General features: G+C 46.2%; 1 protein-coding gene across 1 annotated transcript in view; it reads left to right on the forward strand.

Annotated features, from left to right (window-relative positions):
* The window catches only part of fgd (faciogenital dysplasia), a 49788-nt gene that overhangs the window by 14926 nt on the left and 13709 nt on the right, over window positions 1–21153 (forward strand). The window contains exons 2-4 of the mRNA XM_079273915.1: window positions 17891–18061; window positions 19101–19302; window positions 19551–20148. Coding sequence (XP_079130041.1) covers window positions 17891–18061; window positions 19101–19302; window positions 19551–20148 — 971 coding nt within the window. The remainder of the gene's footprint in view (window positions 1–17890; window positions 18062–19100; window positions 19303–19550; window positions 20149–21153) is intronic.

The following is a 21153-nucleotide window of genomic DNA, read 5'->3' on the forward strand; positions in this document are numbered from 1 at the left end:
AGTCGATGAGGGAACGGGAGTAGTAGCAGCAGCAGACTCATGCCGTCTCCCGGAGAGCACTAATAAAAACATCCAGACAGCCTGCTCCTGGCCCAGCGCCGGACTGGATCGGACTCTCTTTTTTTTGTGCTCGTGTTCAGCGAGGGACCAAAGGACCTACAGAGATTTCAGACAGAGAGTGAAAGCAGAAAACATCGAAGGCAGACGGCAAACTGAGTTCAGCTGGTGAGTAACTAATGGCGCTTCCTCGTCCCTAAATCACAGGCGTGTATTCTGTGGGAATGAACGTGCACACTTGGATGTTCCTCCCTTCTCTTCCTGTGTATTTCAGTCTGTCTGTAGCAGGTGCTGCTGCTTGTGATGGTGTTGTCGTCTGAACCCCAAACCTCCATCTGGGTTATGTTTGGGTGGGCTTCCAGCTGTCTGCTGAATGTGGGCTAATTCTCGCTGCCCTCTGAAATATACATGCTGGTCTGCATGTTTTATTGAGAACGTGCATCTGGGGCAATTTTCTGCCGCCTTGATTCTTGGATTAGAAAAAATAAAATGATGGGGAGTTTGTGAGTGGGACGGCGTCCGTGTGTTTTGGTTCTAGCTTGTTTGGTTTTCTCGTTCATCGCCACCACAGTGATTGGGAGTGAGAGCGGAGCCCTCTGGCTCCTCGAGCAAGCGATGTGTGGTGAGTAATGTAGTGAGCAGAGAAACGGTGCCAATGTTTTTTCAGTTCATCGCTCCCCCATCGTGCCGTCTCTCTGATAAAACGGCACTCGCACTGTTTTTCCTCTGACCATTTTTACAACTCTTAAGTCGACACGTGACCCAGCCATGACCACTATACGAGCTCGATGATGTCATTGCACGACCGCGTGACTTCGAGGATGATTTAAAAGCCCATATATCAGGTCACAACTTCTGTATTTTGTCAGATATCCAGCGCTGGTATTTTGGTATTTTTTGCGTTCAGTCTCTGAGGATTTTTTCCTGGCACACTATAATTTAGCTGACTAGGGAGTTGTCTTCCAGAGCGGGGTGTCTGAGTGTTTCCATGGTGACCGGCAGCAGCTGTGCGAGTCAAGCCGAGGCCCGAGTGTGTGTGTCGGCAGACACCGTGGCATCGCCGAGACTCTAATCAACGACCCTTTGACCCAGATCAATGCGATGGTGCTGAGCCAAGCAGCCACTGGGTCTGGCTGACATATACGCACGCGGGGTTGTACAGCTGCTTGGATCACTGGGGCGTCAGAGCAGGTCCGATCCTCTTAAGATTGGTCGGGGTGTTAGAGGAGAAACAGGCTTCTCGTATATCAGCAGCATCAGATGGATTTATTCTAAGTGTAATTAAAGTGTGACCTTTTGGAGATCCAAGTCTGTGCTGGTAGTTGCTGTCATTGAAGCGGTACCACAGTACAGAGGGGGGGGGGGGGGGGGGGGCAAGCTACACAGACAAATTATGATATTCTTAAAGGGACAGTTCATCCCATAAATACATATTTTCCCTCTTACCTGTCGTGCTACTTATCAATCTCGATTGTTTTGGTGTGAGTTGCCGAGTTCTTGAGATGTGGTGGATGGTTGAAAGAAAACAGCTCCCACATGAAACATGTTTGTGGATTGTGTTGAGTAACCGGGTCAGGATTTCTGTAAATTGCTGCTGACTTTCCAAATGTCTTTTTTTTTTTTTTAGCTTTGAGCACAACAAGCCCGAGTGGCATCTGGTCTCATTCCACTGGAGAGAAGTCATCTCTTCGTCCATGTCTCCAAAACAAGGCGACTCGCACCAAAACAATCTAGGTTGATAAATATATAGCACTATTTTGGGGTGAACTGCCCCTTTAACTGAACAGTATACGTATTCACCTTACCAGTGCCTTAAAATCAATATGCTTTGGTGATCAGGCTTTAAACAAACAACAGCCAAGAAGAAGAATGGTGGCCCTAAGTAAAGAACTGTTCATCTTGAGCCGTCAGTCAAGCCATGAACACCATATATAAGCTGGTATTCATGGTAAGGCTGCCATGTAGAAACCGCCTCTGCTCAAGGCCGACACACAAAGACTCGCTCAGTAACCTCGTGTGAAAGGCACAAATCCTAAAACCCCTGGGCAGTGGAAAAAAAGTAGTGAGTCATGTTTCACCCTTTTTTCCTACGTCTGGACAGGTTTACTTCTCGAGAAAGCCAAAGGGAAAAGATGTCTTTGTCCCACAGTGTCCACAAGTATTTAATACAGGGCTGGGTCCGGAGCTGTGAGGGTAGAAATTCCGTGGGAGTCGTTAGTTGAGACGGCGGCTCTGTACACTTCCTCCGAGTCTTTTCTCCAATGGAGTTTCCAGTATTTAGTCCAACTTCTGCACACACTCATCAAAGTCCTGCTGGTGGTTTTCCTTCCATTCCTCTTGCTGGATCAAGAGGTAGGAAGTGCTCCGTTGCTGACTCAGCCAAATGCAAATAGAAATAAACACACACACGTGCAGATACCGTGTTTAACAGTCACCCCGATTAGCATGCTGGTAATTACACCCACAACTTCCTCTTCACCCTGGGCACCTGGGGTCTTCCTCCACTTAGAGCTGGCGATGGCATTTCCTGTGGTGTTGGCACGCTAACTACAGGAACCAACAAGGTCCTGATGGATCAGAAGCCACTGCTGCCACTGTCTCAACCGGTGTGTGTGTGTGTGTGTGTGTGTGTGTGTGTGTGTGTGTGTGTGTGTGTGTGTGTGTGTGTGTGTGTGTGTGTGTGTGTGTGTGTGTGTGTGTGTGTGTGTGTGTTTAATGCGTTTTATTAATGCAAGCGCAGTTTCAAATTTCAGTTTGAACTTTGGCTTACATTCGTCAGGTCGGACAGTAAGAGGAGTGTGTTGTTTTTCTAGTAGTGTGTGTGCGTGTGTGTGTGTGTGTGTGTGAGTCCTCGTCTTCGTGTGTACATGCATGTGTGCGCCTTTAATTCTCCTTTTGGTCGATGCAGGCAGTCGGAAAGTGTTAGGAGCTCTCTTGTCTCCAGTGAAGCGCGTGTGTTGTTGTCTTTGTTGAGAGACGCGAGAGGAGGAGAAATATTTTTTAAAAACGATCCCAACCCTAAACAACGCTGCCCTCCCGGCGAGTTCAACCAATGAGTAATATCTGACATCTTTTAATGTGACGTCCTTCTGGAGGAGAGGGGGCCAGCCTCTCTGCTCACTTCAAACGCTCCCGAGGTTTTCGGTGTAAAATGCTGGAGCTGTCTTTGTAGTGGTGTCCTACTGCTCTGCAGAGGATGAGGGATGGCTTCCAGAGACCAGTAACAAGATATTTAATGAAGCTCTGCTGCAGGGCAAAGCGGTGTTTGTTTTTAACGTCTGTGTGCTTGTTTGCATGCATCCGTGTGCACGAGCTAACAGGGGAAACTTCAGGGGAGAACGTTTAAAGTCTCCTCGTAAAGTGGAGAGTCGGTACCTGTGCACACACACGGAGCTGCTTGTATAGACTGGGGCACTACCATAAATGGTCAATTTCAGGACAGTAAGCTGATCTTAGTGATCTCCCTTTTTAAAGTTCACAAAGCTTGACTGAGGTTTTTTCGGTAGCAGAAACGAGGGAATTGGGGAAGAAAAATGCGATGTATATTTTGTAGCATTTATGTGTAGTTATACTTGCTGAACTCAAGCCAACCGGAGCTTAGCAGCACTCTGGAAGATGTATAAAATGTGCAGCAAATGCAGCATTATTGTGTCCCATCACCCCAGGGATGAATAGAAACAGCTCTTCCTACACATCCCCGGAGGGTCGTTGACGTTGACCAAGTAGCAGCAACAGAAACAGCCCTGTAATTGGGCTGATTCCCTCAACCTTCAGACAATCTGCTGCAGGTAACACAGGTGACAGGTGGGCAGACGTGCTGCAGGCGAGTCTGGTTCTCTGCAGCTCATTCTATAGAAATTGAACTAGGGCTGTGTTTCAGCCATCGGACACGGTGAAAGATGATATGGCTGCCAAGGCAGTGTACGTGTAAATGACCCTCATTGAGTTCATGACTAATATGTGTAAAGTCTGGCTTTTATTTAGTGATTTCCTGTTAACGCTGAAGTACCTTATTATAAAAACAGGTAGGGCCTATTGAAAGGTGACGGAGAGCTCGTGGAGATTTGCTTTTATAAAGTCTGAATGGAGAAAGTGCAAATTGAGTTTAGTTACACAAGTGGTGACGTGGTGAGTTTAATTGATTCACTTTTGTGTGGATTTTGTGTTTAAGTTAGCTCACTTAACGTTAGCATTTGCCTCGTGACTTTTGCTCGTAGACTTTGGCTCAGAAAACAATAAACTGTGTCAAAGCATCGTTCAAGGCTCATTGCACATTTGCTTGGTGGTAAATGATCAGAACAGCAAAACACAAATTCAGGGGGAAAAGTTGTGAGAAGCAAAGATGAAAAGCTAACAACCGATAGCATGTTAGCATGCTGTACTGTGTGGTAGGGCTGCCACAACCGATAGCATGTTAGCATGCTGTACTGTGTGGTAGGGCTGCCACAACCGATAGCATGTTAGCATGCTGTACTGTGTGGTAGGGCTGCCACAACAGATAGCATGTTAGCATGCTGTACTGTGTGATAGGGCTGCCACAACCGATAGCATGTTAGCATGCTGTACTGTGTGGTAGGGCTGCCACAACCGATAGCATGTTAGCATGCTGTACTGTGTGGTAGGGCTGCCACAACCGATAGCATGTTAGCATGCTGTACTGTGTGATAGGGCTGCCACAACAGATAGCATGTTAGCATGCTGTACTGTGTGATAGGGCTGCCACAACCGATAGCATGTTAGCATGCTGTACTGTGTGATAGGGCTGCCACAACCGATAGCATGTTAGCATGCTGTACTGTGTGATAGGGCTGCCACAACCGATAGCATGTTAGCATGCTGTACTGTGTGATAGGGCTGCCCCAACCGATAGCATGTTAGCATGCTGTACTGTGTGATAGGGCTGCCACAACCGATAGCATGTTAGCATGCTGTACTGTGTGATAGGGCTGCCACAACCGATAGCATGTTAGCATGCTGTACTGTGTGGTAGGGCTGCCACAACCGATAGCATGTTAGCATGCTGTACTGTGTGGCTGCCCCCTACTAGTTGATTAGTCAGCTAATCGGTCTTTGTGGTGTTTGTCGACTATGATTATTTCGTCGATGAGTTGTTCTTTATGCTTCTTCGTGCTGTATGGCTTATTTCTAAGAAACTTATAAACACTAGTCTGGTAAACACAAGATTTGAAGTTGTGTGATTCTTTGTGGGGAAGTTTAGTTTTACAGATCTGTCGATTAGTCGACAGCGTTGTGTGAGTGTGAGTCAGCTAAGACTTTACAGCCCTGAACGCTGAATAACGATCTCTAATAGGATCACTACTTTACCCTCGGCAAATCCGCACCTAAAGCTGAAACAATATGCCTATTCATATATTTGTCAGAATTATTATTTTTAACCTTTTTTCTGACATTTTATAAACCAGTCAATAAATATATTAATTGAGAAAATGATAAACGCATGAATCATGAGTGAAAATAACTGAGTTGCATCACTAATTGGATCTATATTTTAATATTCATAAAGATTGTGAAAATATCCTTTGATGTCTGGTTCTGTGCGCACGTTGAAGCACAAAGTACATAATGGATTATAACGACTGCAGATTTCTATTCTCGAAGGAGAAAATATGTTGTCTGTGAATTGATGTTGACTGAGAGGGTCGGCTGGATTATTGAACTGTCTGATTTAATTCCTTCGGTGCGGATACTGTAGCTCTGAGGACAATTTGCATGCAGGACGGCTTCTCTATTTTGGGTTTTGAGCAATGAGAACAGCTTCCTATATGTGGCTGAGTGTACAAAGCCGGGGTCGTCCGGCTGTCTCCTGCGTGGGTTCACTGACATGGCTCAGAGCTCTGCAGTGCGGCGCTGTAATGGGAAATACTGGAGCCATTAGAGAGGAAATAGGAGCCTTTATTATAGTGTACACCTGGCTTCTATAACAGGCTGCTCCTTGTACAGTGATGTGTGTGTGTGCTTGTGTTTCTCTGTTAGTCTTTGGCTTCGTCCTCTCCTGTCTTAGCTAATTCTTCCCTCCACAAACCTCATCTTGAAAAGGCTTCAGTGATTTCCATTCGAGGCTCTTTCACTATATTCTCACCTTTCAAAGTGGAGTGACTCATCTGACAAAGTGCAGCCGGGCGAACGCGTGTCCAACACTTTGTTCGTAAGTTTGGAGACTGACAGGAGCTGCTTGGCTCTGATGCTCCTTTTGCTGGATCTACCCCCCCCCCCCCACCACCACCACCCTTCCCCCTCCCTTCATTGCTGACGCTGCCATTTCAAGAGCCAAGTGACATTTCGGGGAAAAAAAAAAATCATTCTGGCGTCAAAGAAGACGCCTCGGTGTTGAGTGCACAGTGACCTTTTTGTCTCTGTGTGTATGTTGGTAGGAGTCCAGTGTGTATCAGCACAGAGGAGCGGTGACAGGGGGGGGGGGGAGACTCCTCACCCAGCCCTTTACATCGACTCACCCTCTCTGGATTAGACCGACCGGGCTGACCTGCACACTGGGCAGGGCTGTGCCGCTCGGGGACACTTTGACTGTCAGCAGCCTCGTTGACACTCCCCTCCACATGCTGACATCCATCCTGCCTGGAACGGATGCAGGGTGGTGCGGTGGGCACCCTTCCTCTCCTCACCTATAGGACTCTGAGAAAGGAGGCCGAGGGATGGGCCACAATACTAAAAAACAATAGTTTTGTACTTAACGTTTGTAAAGTGAATGCATGTGGTGGAAAGGTGTGGAAGGGAAGTAATGCTGAAATAGTCCTCAAACAATCAGGGCACGAAATTTCTCCTCAGTGTCCCACAAGTGTCCAGAATAACTACGTCCAGCACCAATGTCTCAAATTTAAGCTTTTGTTTTTTTCAAGAATTCATCATTATTTGTTATTATTTAGTTTTTCCATGATTCTGTCACTGTGGCTTTCTTTAAGGGACTTCCTTGCTTTGCCGCCGCCAGCGGTTTTGTTCAGCCACCTGAGCATTTTCCTGACTGCAGGGTTTTCCCGCCTTAACGCTGAACGCGGGTCTCTCTCTCTCTCTCTGTGTGATTGATTTTTAATGTGAGCCATAATCGTGTGTGACGCAGTGTAGAGCGGGCGGTGCAACAATACGAACAATACGTAATAATTTCAGTTGTAATGACAAGTTTCTCTGATGAGAAAGCGCTATATATATATATATATATGTATATATACACTATATATACACTATATATATATATATACTACATATCATCCTTACTTTTGAGCGAAGGAAGCAGTTTTTTTATCAAGCAAAAATACAAAACATGCATCTTGTATTGTATTAGTTGTTTCATTTATTTTCACATAGAAAATGTGATACAGCACCTTCACATCGACGGTGGATTATGGACTGTATTTAGAGGAAACATTGAATTTTGAAAACAAATTATCGGTAGAATATTCAATGGTGTAAATAATCATTAGCTGCAGCCCTAGATGTCTACAGAAAATATACACACAACTACAGTCCTGTCTGTTCCTCCAATTTTCACATTTTCCCCTTATGGCAAAAACGCCCCCTTTTTTCCCAAAATATAACATGCGCATATGTGCACTGAAAGCTGTATTCAGTGGACATGCTCTACACGCCGCTTCCCTTAGTGGTTCTTTTAGAGGAAACTGGCTTTTCCAGAGGTGTAATTGTGGCCATTAGAGGTGTGATTTGATTGGCTGTGAAATGTTCTCCCTGCTTTTTATTTGGGTAAAGTGAGCGATTTATTTGGCCGTGTTTTTGGGAGCCGCCGAATGTTTTTTCTGCAGTAAAACGTTAGCAGATCTCGGTGTATTGGCGCAACAACGTTGACGCGAGTTAAGTGTCGGAGCAATTTCGCGGCCTGTACTGCAGACGTGTTTCTATAAAGTTAAACGGCCAAAGAACAGCCACGGAGCAACGTACGCACGCGCATGTTTATGCACTTAATGTGTGGAGGTTGGTGCGTCGTTCGCTCTTGGAGACGCTACTCCAACATCATTCAATGTCTGGATCAGCAATCAATCAATCAATCATGTTGTCGACCACATGGGCGTTTTTTTTAACCGGTCCTGTCCACGTCCAATGATTGGTTGATCCCACCAATCAATATGTGGTAAAATAATCAATGTGTTCACACTTCAGAGACCCTTAGTCAGTAGGAAGAGTGCTCAAGCCTTGATCCAGAAGATTAAACTGTATGATCCTCATCACAATGTGGCCTCCTCAGGACAGGGAATGATTGAAATTTGTTTTGAAAAATGCTTTTCCAGGCTTTTGGGGGCCGATGACTCAACGGAGCAAACCTGTGTTTAAGACCTCCCCCACCCCCCAGTGGGGATGGAAAGAGCTGGGAGTATTTTTTATTTAGATTTGTCCAGCACCAGCAGTTACAAAATTCCCTTGCTGGTAAAGGTGTGTTTCGTGAATGGCGAGGAGGAAGATGGACGCTCCTCCTGCTCAGATTTACCCTGATTGTTGTGCAAAAATGTTTTTTTTTAACGTTACGCTGTGAAAGCCTCCATTGAGAGCTGCTGCAGTAGGCTTCAGTAGTTTCTGGGACAGTTGGGCAGTCATCTCCACAGGCAGGTCTGTAAACCCCCTTGTTCTCCTGTGTGCGTGTGCGTGTGCGTGCGTGTGTGTGTGTGTGTGTGTGTGTGTGTGTGTGTGTTGCCCTAATTGCCAATCCGTGGCTGCTTTGCTTTACAGTAACGCTCTGGGCTGCTCCATTGCATCCAGACTAACAGAGGCTCACTTCTTTGCAATTTGGCCTCATAAAAGTCCTTCTTGAAGCATGTGTGGTTGTGGGGGAAGCTGTGAATTAGAGAGGCCACTGTTAGCCAACGTGCCTGATGATGATGATGATGATGAATGTGAAATTCTGCCATGTTCTCAGGTCATTGTGTTACTTGCTGTAAATTCTGAGTGTGCATTTGACAGCTGAAGTAAATGGCCTTGAGTCACACTGCAGAGAAACGGGTCTCCGGTCAATGTCTGTGTCATACCTCACCCCCAGTCTGCTCTTTGACCCGTGTACGTTCACGCATGCTTGGCTATGACTAAGAGCCCGGTGGTGTTCCATCTTCCTTCTACAGTTGTACAGGACAACAGAAAGGAGGCTTTCCTGATCTACTCATTTGTCAAGATATTCATAAGTCTGCATTTGTCAGAGCTGTGCTTCTCCTGAAGCCAAATGTTCTTTATAGAGTGGAGTGCTGCAGGAACGAGTCCTAGAACCCGGAAATGAGTCCGCCTTTTTGCACTTCCGATTCCCCTCGTCTCGAAGTCAATGGGTTCTTTGACTTGGGTTTTTGGTTAGATGCCTGAAATAAGGTCTGTGGTCAACACAAGCTTAGAGTTACTGTGAGGAACTTTTAACTGGTTGAAACAGTGAAACTTCGAGGGAAGATTGTCTGTTTCTATATAGTTGTTCTTAACGCTTGTCATCGGTGCTACCGGGTCGGATTCCACGCAAAATCTGATCAAATCCAGCAGGGTCACCAGAGACTCCTTCAGATTTTTTTCAAATTTTTTTTCTAGGACGTAAAATCTGTCTTGTAAATGTTGACGCTTTTACGACATTTTAAAAAGACGGTTGGTAACAAGTGGCTAAATGAGGCTACGAAGTGTCATCACACCAACACATCACTCATTACGAGCGCTCATGTGACTGCCGTGTAGTTCCTCTACAGCTCATCGTTGGCTTTTAACTTCTGCCTATTGCATTCATGCTTAATATTATTAAGATTATCTTGCTGAACTAAACGTTTAAGTATCATAAACTTGTGTTTGCCACAGAGCTTATTTTCTGCAACAATCCAAATCCAATGGAAAGATCTTTTTTTAGGGAACCTGAGTGTTTCTTTGGGGGTTAACCTACAAAAGCACGTCGTCCCTGCAGCCCTCTATAGCTCACCATGACCTACCTTCTACATGAGCAATATAGATCAGCATTGTTGCCATGGCAATTGCCTCGGGGCGCAGTGAAGGAGAATCCTTTCCAGGGTGACTTGATTTAGTTTGGGACTCCACTCTGACATTAACTCGCCCGTCTTATGTGCAGCGTATCATTACAGGATGGCTTATTTTCTCCGCTCTATATTTACAGCGTTGACTACTGTATGTTTGCACAACTCATCGCCGACATTCTAGGGAAACCACTCGACTGCGCTTTAGCTTTATCAACAATTTTCTCTCTCATGAGAGCAGCAGACTATGACTTTCTTCGACGCTTTCCAGCCATCTGCTGCCTCCTCATCCTCGCTCCAACCCTGCAGTCTCATCCCCTCCATCACCCCTTAAAGTCGCAGGTCCTAATCTGTGGGAGCCGCTGAAAATCCTCCCACTTAGTGTGGGGGACATGTCGGTGAGCCCGCTGTGCCCACTGACCTGATTTAGAGGAAGAGGACGGACCTAACAAGCTGACTTACCCCCCCTCCTTTGCCCCCAGCCCTTGGGAAGCCATGATACTCGTGAAACTTGAGCCGCCTCTCGTTCTTAAACAACACAACAAATAGTCTCTCCAGAACGCTCCACACTAACGAAGGTTTGCACGAAGGGAACGTGACTGATAACAGAGCATGATAAGAAATAGATGAATATTGAGATGTAATCTGGGGACAGATGCTACTGTACGTGATTGGAAAGCTGCTGATTCTCCTGTTTGTGTGTGTGTGTTAATGAACCCTGTGGTGAAGTGGGAGTTGGAGTGTGGGTTACGCTACGAGGGAAAGCTGCTGATCGTCAGAGATTGAGGATCTGCTCTGCTGTAGATCCTTGAGCAGCAGCTGTTGTACTGACACCAGTAGTTCCTCTCTCTGTGTGGGCGTTTATATCGATCCTCTTAAAGGGATTCTCCACCCAAACTCTCGTTTTTTTTGTTCTGTGTCAAAGCCCCTGTAGGCTTGACATGTTGAGTTAGTTCATGTGGAATTATGCTTGTTTTGTGCATTTTTTTTTTTCCCAGGGACCCACTTTTTAAAAATGACAAATCACGGCGACCCAATTCACAATACGCCTCATTTATAAATCATGAGAAGAGTGAATAGAACCAAACAAATGAACCTTCCCGACCATTTTTATTGCCGTTTTCTTATCACCTTGTGTTATCTTGAACAGGTACACCCGCCATTTTAAAGAGCTATAGGTTTGATAAATCACAACTTTGTTTTAAACCATGTGTTATTGAAAACATACACACATGTTAAATGCTTTACAGATGAGACTAAATGAATGCATTTAGGCGGAGTTAGCAGGCTTATCTCGTTCTTTTAATTTCCTCTCATCAGTAAAACAAACCGAGCGTACACTCGCCTTTCAGAATAGATTTAATGTTATAATTAGGCTACAATTATCGGAACAGTACGAACATCCAGTGGCTCAAAGGTGAACTACAGATATAGATATATGTAATCAATAAAAAGCTGTGGAAGAAATTGTGAAAAATTCGTTTTGAATGGATCTCGTGCTGCTTTAGGAATGACTGGTGTAGAGATTATTATCTTTTATGTGTTAAGTTCAACAGTACGTCTTTCCCATTTCGCTGTCCTCAGGTCCGACACCTCGGTGTACTTGCTTCAAAAATGTGTCGTCAAGTATTTGTGTTTTTTTCTGTGGATTTCTGGCTCAATGTTTTAACAATACTGGGAAGTAGACCAAGGTCAGAGTTCTCGTTGTCTCCTGCTGCACACGAGGGGGAGAGAGGGTGAAGCGAGAGGGCGGGGGGAGCGGTAGATGAGGGTGAAGCGAGAGGGCGGGGGGAGCGGTAGATGAGGGTGAAGCGAGAGGACGGGGGGAGCGGTAGATGAGGGTGAAGCGAGAGGGCGGGGGAGCGGTAGATGAGGGTGAAGCGAGAGGGCGGGGGGAGCGGTAGATGAGGGTGAAGCGAGAGGACGGGGGAGCGGTAGATGAGGGTGAAGCGAGAGGACGGGGGGAGCGGTAGATGAGGGTGAAGCGAGAGGGCGGGGGGAGCGGTAGATGAGGGTGAAGCGAGAGGGCGGGGGGAGCGGTAGATGAGGGTGGAGCGAGAGGACGGGGGGAGCGGTAGATGAGGGTGAAGCGAGAGGACGGGGGGGGCGGTAGATGAGGGTGAAGCGAGAGGACGGGGGGAGCGGTAGATGAGGGTGAAGCGAGAGGACGGGCGGAGCGGTAGATGAGGGTGGAGCGAGAGGACGGGCGGAGCGGTAGATGAGGGTGGAGCGAGAGGACGGGGGGAGCGGTAGATGAGGGTGAAGCGCATTCAAAATACACTTCAGCCTTCACAGGAAACCTACTTTGTTCGGAAAAGATTGTCATTTGGGTTCAAGTGCCGTTACCAAAGTACGCAAGTTACACGACAAATAAATCAACGTTGACTTCTTCTTTCGCATGGGGACCAATCAGCCGCCCCCCCGGGTCAAACGTCGGTGTCCTGTGTGTGTGCTTCTTAATACTTCCTCTGCCATGATTACGTGGATAACATACGACATTATTTCGTATTGCGGCTTCTTAGTTTTTGTAGGTATCACTATGAATGCTGAACACCTGCACCCCGTGTTGCTCTGTTTTCTTCATCTTGTAGAAGACCAGTATTGAGTCAAGGCCAGGATGCCCCTGTGTGTTTAGAAGTTAAAGTCTCCTCCTGTTCATACGACAGCAAGCACAACCTGTTTCAGTGGTGATCGATGGCCTTTATAAATCGAGGAGCCATTTGACTCAGTCTTTCACGGTTACAGACTAGAGAAAGCGGATCAATGCGGTTTATCGGGAGCGAGACGCAGACGGCATGAGAGGAGCAGAGCAGGTATAGAGCAGGCAGAGAGGCCGAGGAATCTGATGGTGATATGGGAATAATGAGGCGGCGCACTCACAAGGGATGTCATTGGGATTCAGCGCGGGCTCGGTGGGGGAATCGGGGGTGGAAGGGATGGCAGCGGGGTCGTCAGCTCAGCCTCAGTCAGCCAGCGGTTGGTTTGCGGGTCGGAGACCTGATTGACTGGCTGCCCGACTGGGGAGACTCTGCTGAGTCTGAGTGATCTGTCTCCCAGACAGCACCGGGGCGAGAGGACTGTACTCGGGGGATGACGGGTAATAAATTACTCTGAGGGGGTCGCCTCAGGGCCGACAGTGACTGACAGCCAGCTACTTCTGTGCAATTTCATACGTGCGTTTGAGCCGGTGCGTCTCTTGGGCGCTGAAAGAAAATGGAGCAGAGACAAAGTGAAGTTTGTTCCAAAATTTCTTTTTTTTTTAAGCATAACAGCTGCTGTGTCAGATTAGCTGCCATGGAAGTTCCGCAAATTATGAGCAAATTGCGGGTTAGATCTGAAGACAATTTGTTAAGGAAATGGGTTATATTTAGTAATAAGATTATTTACCACAATTATTCTTTTTTACGTACAAAATATTTATATTGCCTTTCACTTTTAAGTGAACAGAGAACTGCTTTGAAAGGAATCTTTGCATCAAAATAAGACTAAAATAAGGTTCCTCTTCACCTAAATTCAGTGCGTTTTGGTTTTGCCCGTCGGCTCCCTGACGTGCACGTAATATACGAGATATTACTCTTCTGCTCTACTCTTGGTTTTGGGAAGTGCTTCATTTCATACGCAGCCTAGTTCTCTATGAGCATAGCACACATTTTAAATCAAAGTCAACATCGCAGGCGATCTTTATTTGTTGTGGGAAGCCAAAATCTTGATCTAAATGAATGTTGATTGTGAAGCCCTACAAGGTATCAAATATGTATATCTTCTAGGGGTGTAACGGTACGCGTATTCATGTTGAACCGTTCGGTACGAGGCTCACGGTTCGGTACGCATGACGAACCGAATACGTTTGAAATAAAAAAGAAAAAAAAGAAATAAATAAAATTTATTTAAATTTTTTTAAACCTTTATTTAACCAGGTAGTCCCATTGAGATTAAAAATCTCTTTTGCAAGATGTAAGTAACAATACTACATAACATTAAGGAGCAGTTTTTGTTTTTTATGCTTATGTGTTGCTAAGAAGACACCCCAGAAGACGGGTCACTCAGGTATAGTTCCATCATTGTTCAAAGTCAAAGAATAACTTTATGATGTGAGTTGTAATGAATAAATATATTTTAAAATCAAGTACATTTCTCTGGCATTTATAGTTTTCTACTAACGTACCGAACCGTGGCTCCACTGTATCGTACCGAACCCAACCGTGGATTTTGTGAACCGTTACACCCCAAATATCTTCATATCTTTTTTACTTTTATTCTTTGATCAGATAGTTCCTGATTTAAATTTCTGCTTGCTAATTAACGTGAGAGAACGTGTCTTTCTTTTGTTCGTCATGACAGCCGGTTAAATACAATTCATCCTGCGGTTGGATGTGAATGTCTGTCTGTACCAAGTAGTACAATAGAAAACAATTGTTTTGGTTTTTGTACTGAAACGCGCGTGCAGTGTTGTCACAAGCATCACGAGGGAGAAGCTCTCATTGACACGCTGCTGTCAGGTAGTGACATGAGAGGGACATTCCTTAGTCACGTCGCATGGTAGCACACGCAGGTTGGATGACGTTACACCTGAAGTGGCCGAACGTCTGAATAATGCGAGTTACACCGTCCTTCAAATGTGAATATTAGTCCCTGCTGGCTGGTAGCTGTGCAAGTTTTTATTATTAAATTACTCCATGAACAATTTGTCATAATTTCTAAGCAGAACCCTGTTTTCAAACTGTTCCCCGTGCTCTCCGTTTGTTCTTCCTTTTATCTCTCCAGTTACATCACAGCCGTGAACGAACAGGGGAAGAGGGCGAGTTATTTGTTGCCCAACAATTCAAGTGTTGTTCAGTGACTAATAATGGCAGGAATGGTTAGTCATGGTAACCCACAGCCTTGCAGGGTGCGGCGGTGATAATATCCTCCAATGTGTAGTTCTTCTCTAATTGTCTTATTCAACAGTATAGCTGGAGCTGAGCGGAGGGAAATAATGAGCTCGGATCAGTGTTCTCACAAGAGGCCTTCTTTAAAATGACACAATTACAACATGAATCTCATCCCTCAGAGTCCAAATCAATTAGGCGCTCGCCTCCGATAGCTTCCAACACAAACGCTGTGGCCCGGTTGTGAGAGCGGGCCGGGGTCGACGGGCCCCGCGGTGACTCACGCGCACTTCACTTTGTCTCCGGGAGGAGGAACTTGGATCAGGTTTGGCAGGTGAACGGACAGGTGCAGCCTCTCAAACACAACGGGAAATGGATAGCTGAATGTGTTTGTGTGTGTGTGTGACTTGGCTTTGAAGTACTTTTTTTTTAGGGTGTGTGTGTGTTTTGCTTTGCCACGAAGCTCAAGTCTAGACCCAGTTGCACACGCGCACTTTGGCGGACTGGGAGGGCAGGGTTTGTTTTCATATCGACTGGTCCTGTGTGGGATTTTTCCGTTCACTTGCTCTTTGGACTTTGGATATGTGAAACTGAACGCTTGGAGGCAAGGTAATCAACTCGACTCTTTTCTATTCTGCATTATTGCAAGCTTTTAACGCCTGGAACCCTTTAGATCAGAGGGAGTTTAGAGTTCAACAACAAGATCAGAGATTTAATGTACTTCTTCATCTACTCTGTGCTCGCTGTGTATCTCCTGTCGTGAGATTTGAATGAAGGAAAAACCCGAGAGTGTGTCAGCTCTGCTCTGTGCTGTGTCGTCAAGTTCCTGTTTGGTGTTCGGCAGTTTCACATGAGGGCCAGGTTTTACTCTCAGGTAACCATGGCTACAGCAAGTTTCCATAGGCACCCAGCCCCCTATGTCTCCGTCTCCCGCGGCTGTTTGTCTTTCCCAGGACCGACCCCCCCCCCCCCCCCCCCCCCCAAGCCGGTCCCGGGTCACGGAGTTCTTCACCAGGCCGCCGTCGTTCGGCTCTTACTGCCCGATCACGCACTTGATCACAGGTCGAGCGTTTCCTTTGACTCCACCCTCGAGTCCTGTCTGATTTAGAGACGTATTAGCAGAAACGAGCACAAAGTGGGGCTCGCTATATCGCTGTTGGTCAGGACAAACTTCAGGGACAGCCCGACAGTGACGATAAAACCTACACAGTGTAGGATTTGTGATCATCCGCGGGGAAAACACAATTTCACATTTCATGATTTTTTTTATCGCCGTACCCTGTAGAGTTGAGACTTGTCTTCGAGCCTCATCTCTTCACCCCCGCATGCTTCTATTCCACTGTCGTGCAGAGATGGTGGGAAACCGTGTGTGTGTGTGTGTGTGACATGGGGCCCGACAGCGTAACAGGACTCATTACTGACTGATTTCTCCTCTGCCACTGCCTGCAGCGTGGCTGAAAAACACCAAATTAGTTGTGCCGGGGCTCTAGTGGGGGCTCGCTGCAATTTTGGGCTGTAATCCAGTTGCGAAAGAGTCGGGGTGACTAGAACGAATCCACGAGGCCGAGAGGAACGGACGTGTGTGTGGCTGTAGTTTGCATACTTATTAACATAATCTACTGAGGGACGTCACTTTGTCCTAATGGACGGACACATCGCATTAAAACCTGACAAAAAGCTGCCACTGCATCCACACTGTGTGGTTGATGAGGTCATGCATGAATGGACACACACAAACACCCACAGAGCATTTATTGTTGCAGAAGCGGGGTTTCTTTCCCCTTGACTGGACGTGTATCTGCAGCTGACTGTGATGCTAGCGGCATATTTATATTATACGACCTCTACCCCGCATCTGTCTCTCTCTCTGGATTTAAAGGAACAGTTAGAGAAGAGCGATATATTTTCTATCACGATATAGAACGTTTTCTGGTAATTCAATGAATAAATATGTTTATATGAAATAACCACATGGTTGTGATTACTCCTGTGTAAATTCTATATTTAGTATTTTCTGTTTTACTGAAGGACTTTCGTGCATAATAATCAGATTTTCAGAGATGTTTGAGTTGTGCTTGTTATCAATTTAAATGACGTATATTGTATATCACGATATCTCGATATATGATTTCATTACAAAATAACTGATAGTTGAAAGATGATCTATTTGCAGAGATGCATAATCACCCACGTACCTTTAAGAGTCAGTTGAACTGTGTACGACAGGGCTTATCTTAATAACAATATATTTATGGTTTAACTGCTGCTTGTTTTATTACTGACTGACTGATTCATTTTATTGCATAATTGGCTTCTAATTATTTTTGACCACTTCCTCTGAGCTGTCATCATCACAAGTTGGACTTCTTACAGCAGCAGAGACGAACAAGAACCGCCCGAGCAGCTGAAGCCTGATATTACACACAGTACCGCCATTGTTGTCCACAAGCTCATCATTGAACCGCACTGTTGCACTGGATGACACGCTCCTTTATGACCATAAACATGGCAGTGGAGTTTATCTTTAGTTTATCCCATATGCACCGTCCTGGTGGTGTAAATAGACCCCAATAAATACACGTCACTTTACTCAAGCTGGGGTTCATTGACTGCTGGATGTGTAAACAACTGTTTGCCATATCGTCTTAAAAGATGATGATATTTCAATGTTGTCTTCATCCAAGTGGCCAAATTATGAGTTATTGCAGGTTTAAGATTTCCGTCTTCAGTAGAAACAAATGAGCTTCGTGCGTATAGGTTTTGGTCTTATTACTTGATATCAATCTGTGTCTTTAAATTGAGTATTTTTAGATATAAATCAGTAAAAATAAACGAATGAAACTGAATACAGTCCAGAGGCTCTCTCACTCTGTCACTCACACGCACTCTATTTGCAGACAGCGCCACCGCATCGGCGTGGCGGGACCACGCGTGTATTACGCCGAGTCTCATTATGTCGATCTATACCTGATATTATCTTTTCCTTCGTGTCTCCAGACCTCCCTGCCTCCTCTCTGCAGTACCAGTGCGGATCGGTGGACTACTTGTGTTCTCCACGGCCGGCGAAGAAAGGTCCGACTCCCAGACAATGTCACGACAGGCCCGCCATCAAACCCCGGCCCCAGCCCTCCACCTCACCCAGACCGCCAGCCGCACAGAAGCCTCAAGGTGAAGGCCGCATCTGACATTGGCATTATAATTGAAAGTCTGTTTATAAATATATAAAAACAAACTACCAGTAACATGAATTGGCTTTTAAAAAGTAAAGTATTCTGTCAAGTAGAAAAATACTTTTTTATCAAAATTGAAAACCAGAATCATGATGTGCTTAAAGAAAGGGAATCTGATCATATAATGATATCATATATTTCACCAGTTGGCAGAATGAGCTACTTTATTTGTAAGCACAATGGTAATCATGGTAGTGCATTTGAATGCTGACAGGATGAAGTGGTAACTCTGGAGCACGGGTATTTTGGGGAGCGGGTACTGCAGGGAGAGTTCCTGAGTCCCTGAAAAGGTTTCTGGAACAGCTGCTGTGGTCAGAAAATGTTAAAGCATGTAACTTCTCAACTATATGACAAAAGGACTCTGTGAACATCTTCACCTTCATTCTCAGGAGAAAACGGACCATTCAAAACAAAGCCGACTCGACCTCTCTCTCTCTATCAGTCACACAGAGGAAGTGCTCCAGTTATTAACACATCATCACATGTCCTTGTTTCAGACGTTTACGCTCCTGAAAACTAAATATGTGCAAATATACCGACTAGACAGTGAAACGGTGAGCCCGTAGTGTGCAGGCATGCATGAGAGCAGTTTGCGTTTTAAAGGCAGCGTTGCCGTTTCTCTGTCTGTGCTTTTTCTTCTCTTTTTTTTCATTCTAACTGTAACCGCGGTGACTTACTCAGCATCCTGTTCTGAAATAAGGAAGTCGGCAGATAGCTGCAGCTCAGTGTTGGTCTCGCTCTGCACCGCTACTATTTGTTTCTATCCCGGACTGTGTTTTGTTCCTTTTTTGAGAGTTTTGTGTCTCTTTTTTTTTCATTTTTCTTTTTCTTACGAGGAAACGACACATGAGTTCAGCCATGGAGGTTTTCTCACTTGGACTTCTACGCATTACCTGATCGTTTCTGTCAATGTCTGCAGCCTCATGCTTCTCTCTTGCTCTGCTGTTCTTGCCTCCTCTGGACTTCTGCGTCCGTAGTGCCCCCTAAACCTTCGCACCTGCTCGCCCTCGGGCAAGACAAGAAACCGAAGAGGATCCCTCCGCCGCCCTCCAGGCCCCTGCCGGCTCCCCCTCCTCCGCCAAAACCAAAGCCCGCTTTCACCCCTCCTGGCTTGGGAGCGCAGCCGCAGAAAGAGGCCCAGAAGGTGGGGCTGCTCATCGAGAGGTTCGAGAATTCAAGGTGAGGCCTTCAGGCTCGTCAGTCATATTTTGCTCTGCAATGGTTCGGAAATGTGTGGATGTGTGTGTCGACGTACAAAGGGAAGTTCATGTGGTTTGAATTTCATCACTTGATGATGAAATTTAAGAAAACCTGAAAGACTTTCATTCTCTTATTATTTTTTCCATGAAAATAAGTGTTTTAATCATTAACCTTTTCATGAAAGCAGGTGTGACAGTGTTTTTATTCATTTTTTTTTATTTTCCCAGGGTTCCCATCCTGGGGGTGCTCCCACGGTCCCAGCTGCACTTGTGTCTAAGAATGGACTCTGCGTCTGACATCACTTCCTCCTGCGGCCAGGACCCCGCGGCGAAGGTGGCAGGAGACTCCTCCTCCGCCGCGGACAAACTTGCACTTGGCGCCGCCAAACGGACTCACGGGGCGCCTGAACTCTCCCGCCTGGCCTCCGTGCACATCGACGGCTCGGACGACGCCCCGCTGGACGACTGCGACATCGCGCACGGCGTCGGCTGCCTTGACGAGGAAGGCTCCTCCCGCGAGCTCCTGGACAATCCGGACTCCTCGGAGCAGAACGGGAAGATCCCCAACCGGGACAGCGGCATCGACAGCCCGTCCTGCGCCGCGGAGGGGGAGGCGTTCCCCAACGAGGACGCCATCGACGAGGAGGACCATTACGACAGCGTCACGGAAACGGAGAGCGCGTCCTGCTGCGTTACCCTGGGCAACAAGCGAGACTCGACGCAGGACGAGGACAGCGACCTGGATGAGGGGAGCAGCGGCGAGATACACTCTCTGACAGACACGCAGACCGGCTATCTGACAGACGCACACTCGGAGGCGCACAAAGTGAGTAGCTCGCATGCTTCAGCATCATCGAGTCACAACCATAAACCCGAACGACCGTAATTCAAAGTCTGAACACCTCTGAGGCCGCCATTGTGTTTCTCTCAGTTTACTCCCATCCCCTCCGTGGCAGGACTTGCTTTTTACTTTATATTTCGTGTCGCATCATGATTTTAAGGAATGTTTGAATTGAGCACATCCTGCGAGTTCAAAAAGCTTCGTCTCAGACAGGCCTTTCAAGTCGAGGAAAAAGTAGCTTTAGTCTATTATTATCTCAGCCTGGGTGAACAGTTTCAAAGACTACTTCTGCATGAAACGTTAGACACTGTTGCAGAACTCGTTCTGGCGGTCACAAGTGACTGACTCGTATCTAAAAGCAGCTCTGCCGTTACATAAAAGGATGAATACCTGCCCAAAAGCTGTAACGGGAGCTCGTGATGGCTGCTGGATAAAAGAGTCCAGAGACGGATATCTCCCCGCAGCCGAGCTAAAGTTTCTCTTTCCTCTTGTCCTTCAGTTTGACGATTGACCACAAACAACACTGATACCTCGAGCCGTGCACGTAATATTCCTTGTGGGCTAAATGTGCTGTCAATGTGTCCTTTTTAGGAGGAGAAAGTTTCAAACTCCCGTGTGTGTGTGTGTGTGTGTGTGTGTGTGTGTGTGTGTGTGTGTGTGTGTGTGTGTGTGTGTGTGTGTGTGTGTGTGTGTGTGTGTGTGTGTGTGTGTGTGTGTGTGTGTGTGTGTGTGTGTGTGTGTGTGTATATGTGTGCACAAGGGTGTGTGTTTGTGTTGGAGATGGCAGTTGTGCAACCCGGATTGTCGCAATAGGCTTGATGTTTTTCGTGACCCCGATGTGTGTGCGTTACAGTTCTAATGTTTAATCGTACATTTTTAAGTCATCAAATCACGATGGGAGAAAGAGACAGATTTTCACCAGCTCAGCTGATAACATCAGTTTCACGCGTACCTGAACCAAACCGCCGACTAGAAAAGAGCTTTGTGAAC

This window comes from Melanostigma gelatinosum (assembly GCF_949748355.1).
Source record: "Melanostigma gelatinosum genome assembly, chromosome: 8".
NCBI lineage: Eukaryota > Metazoa > Chordata > Actinopteri > Perciformes > Zoarcidae > Melanostigma > Melanostigma gelatinosum.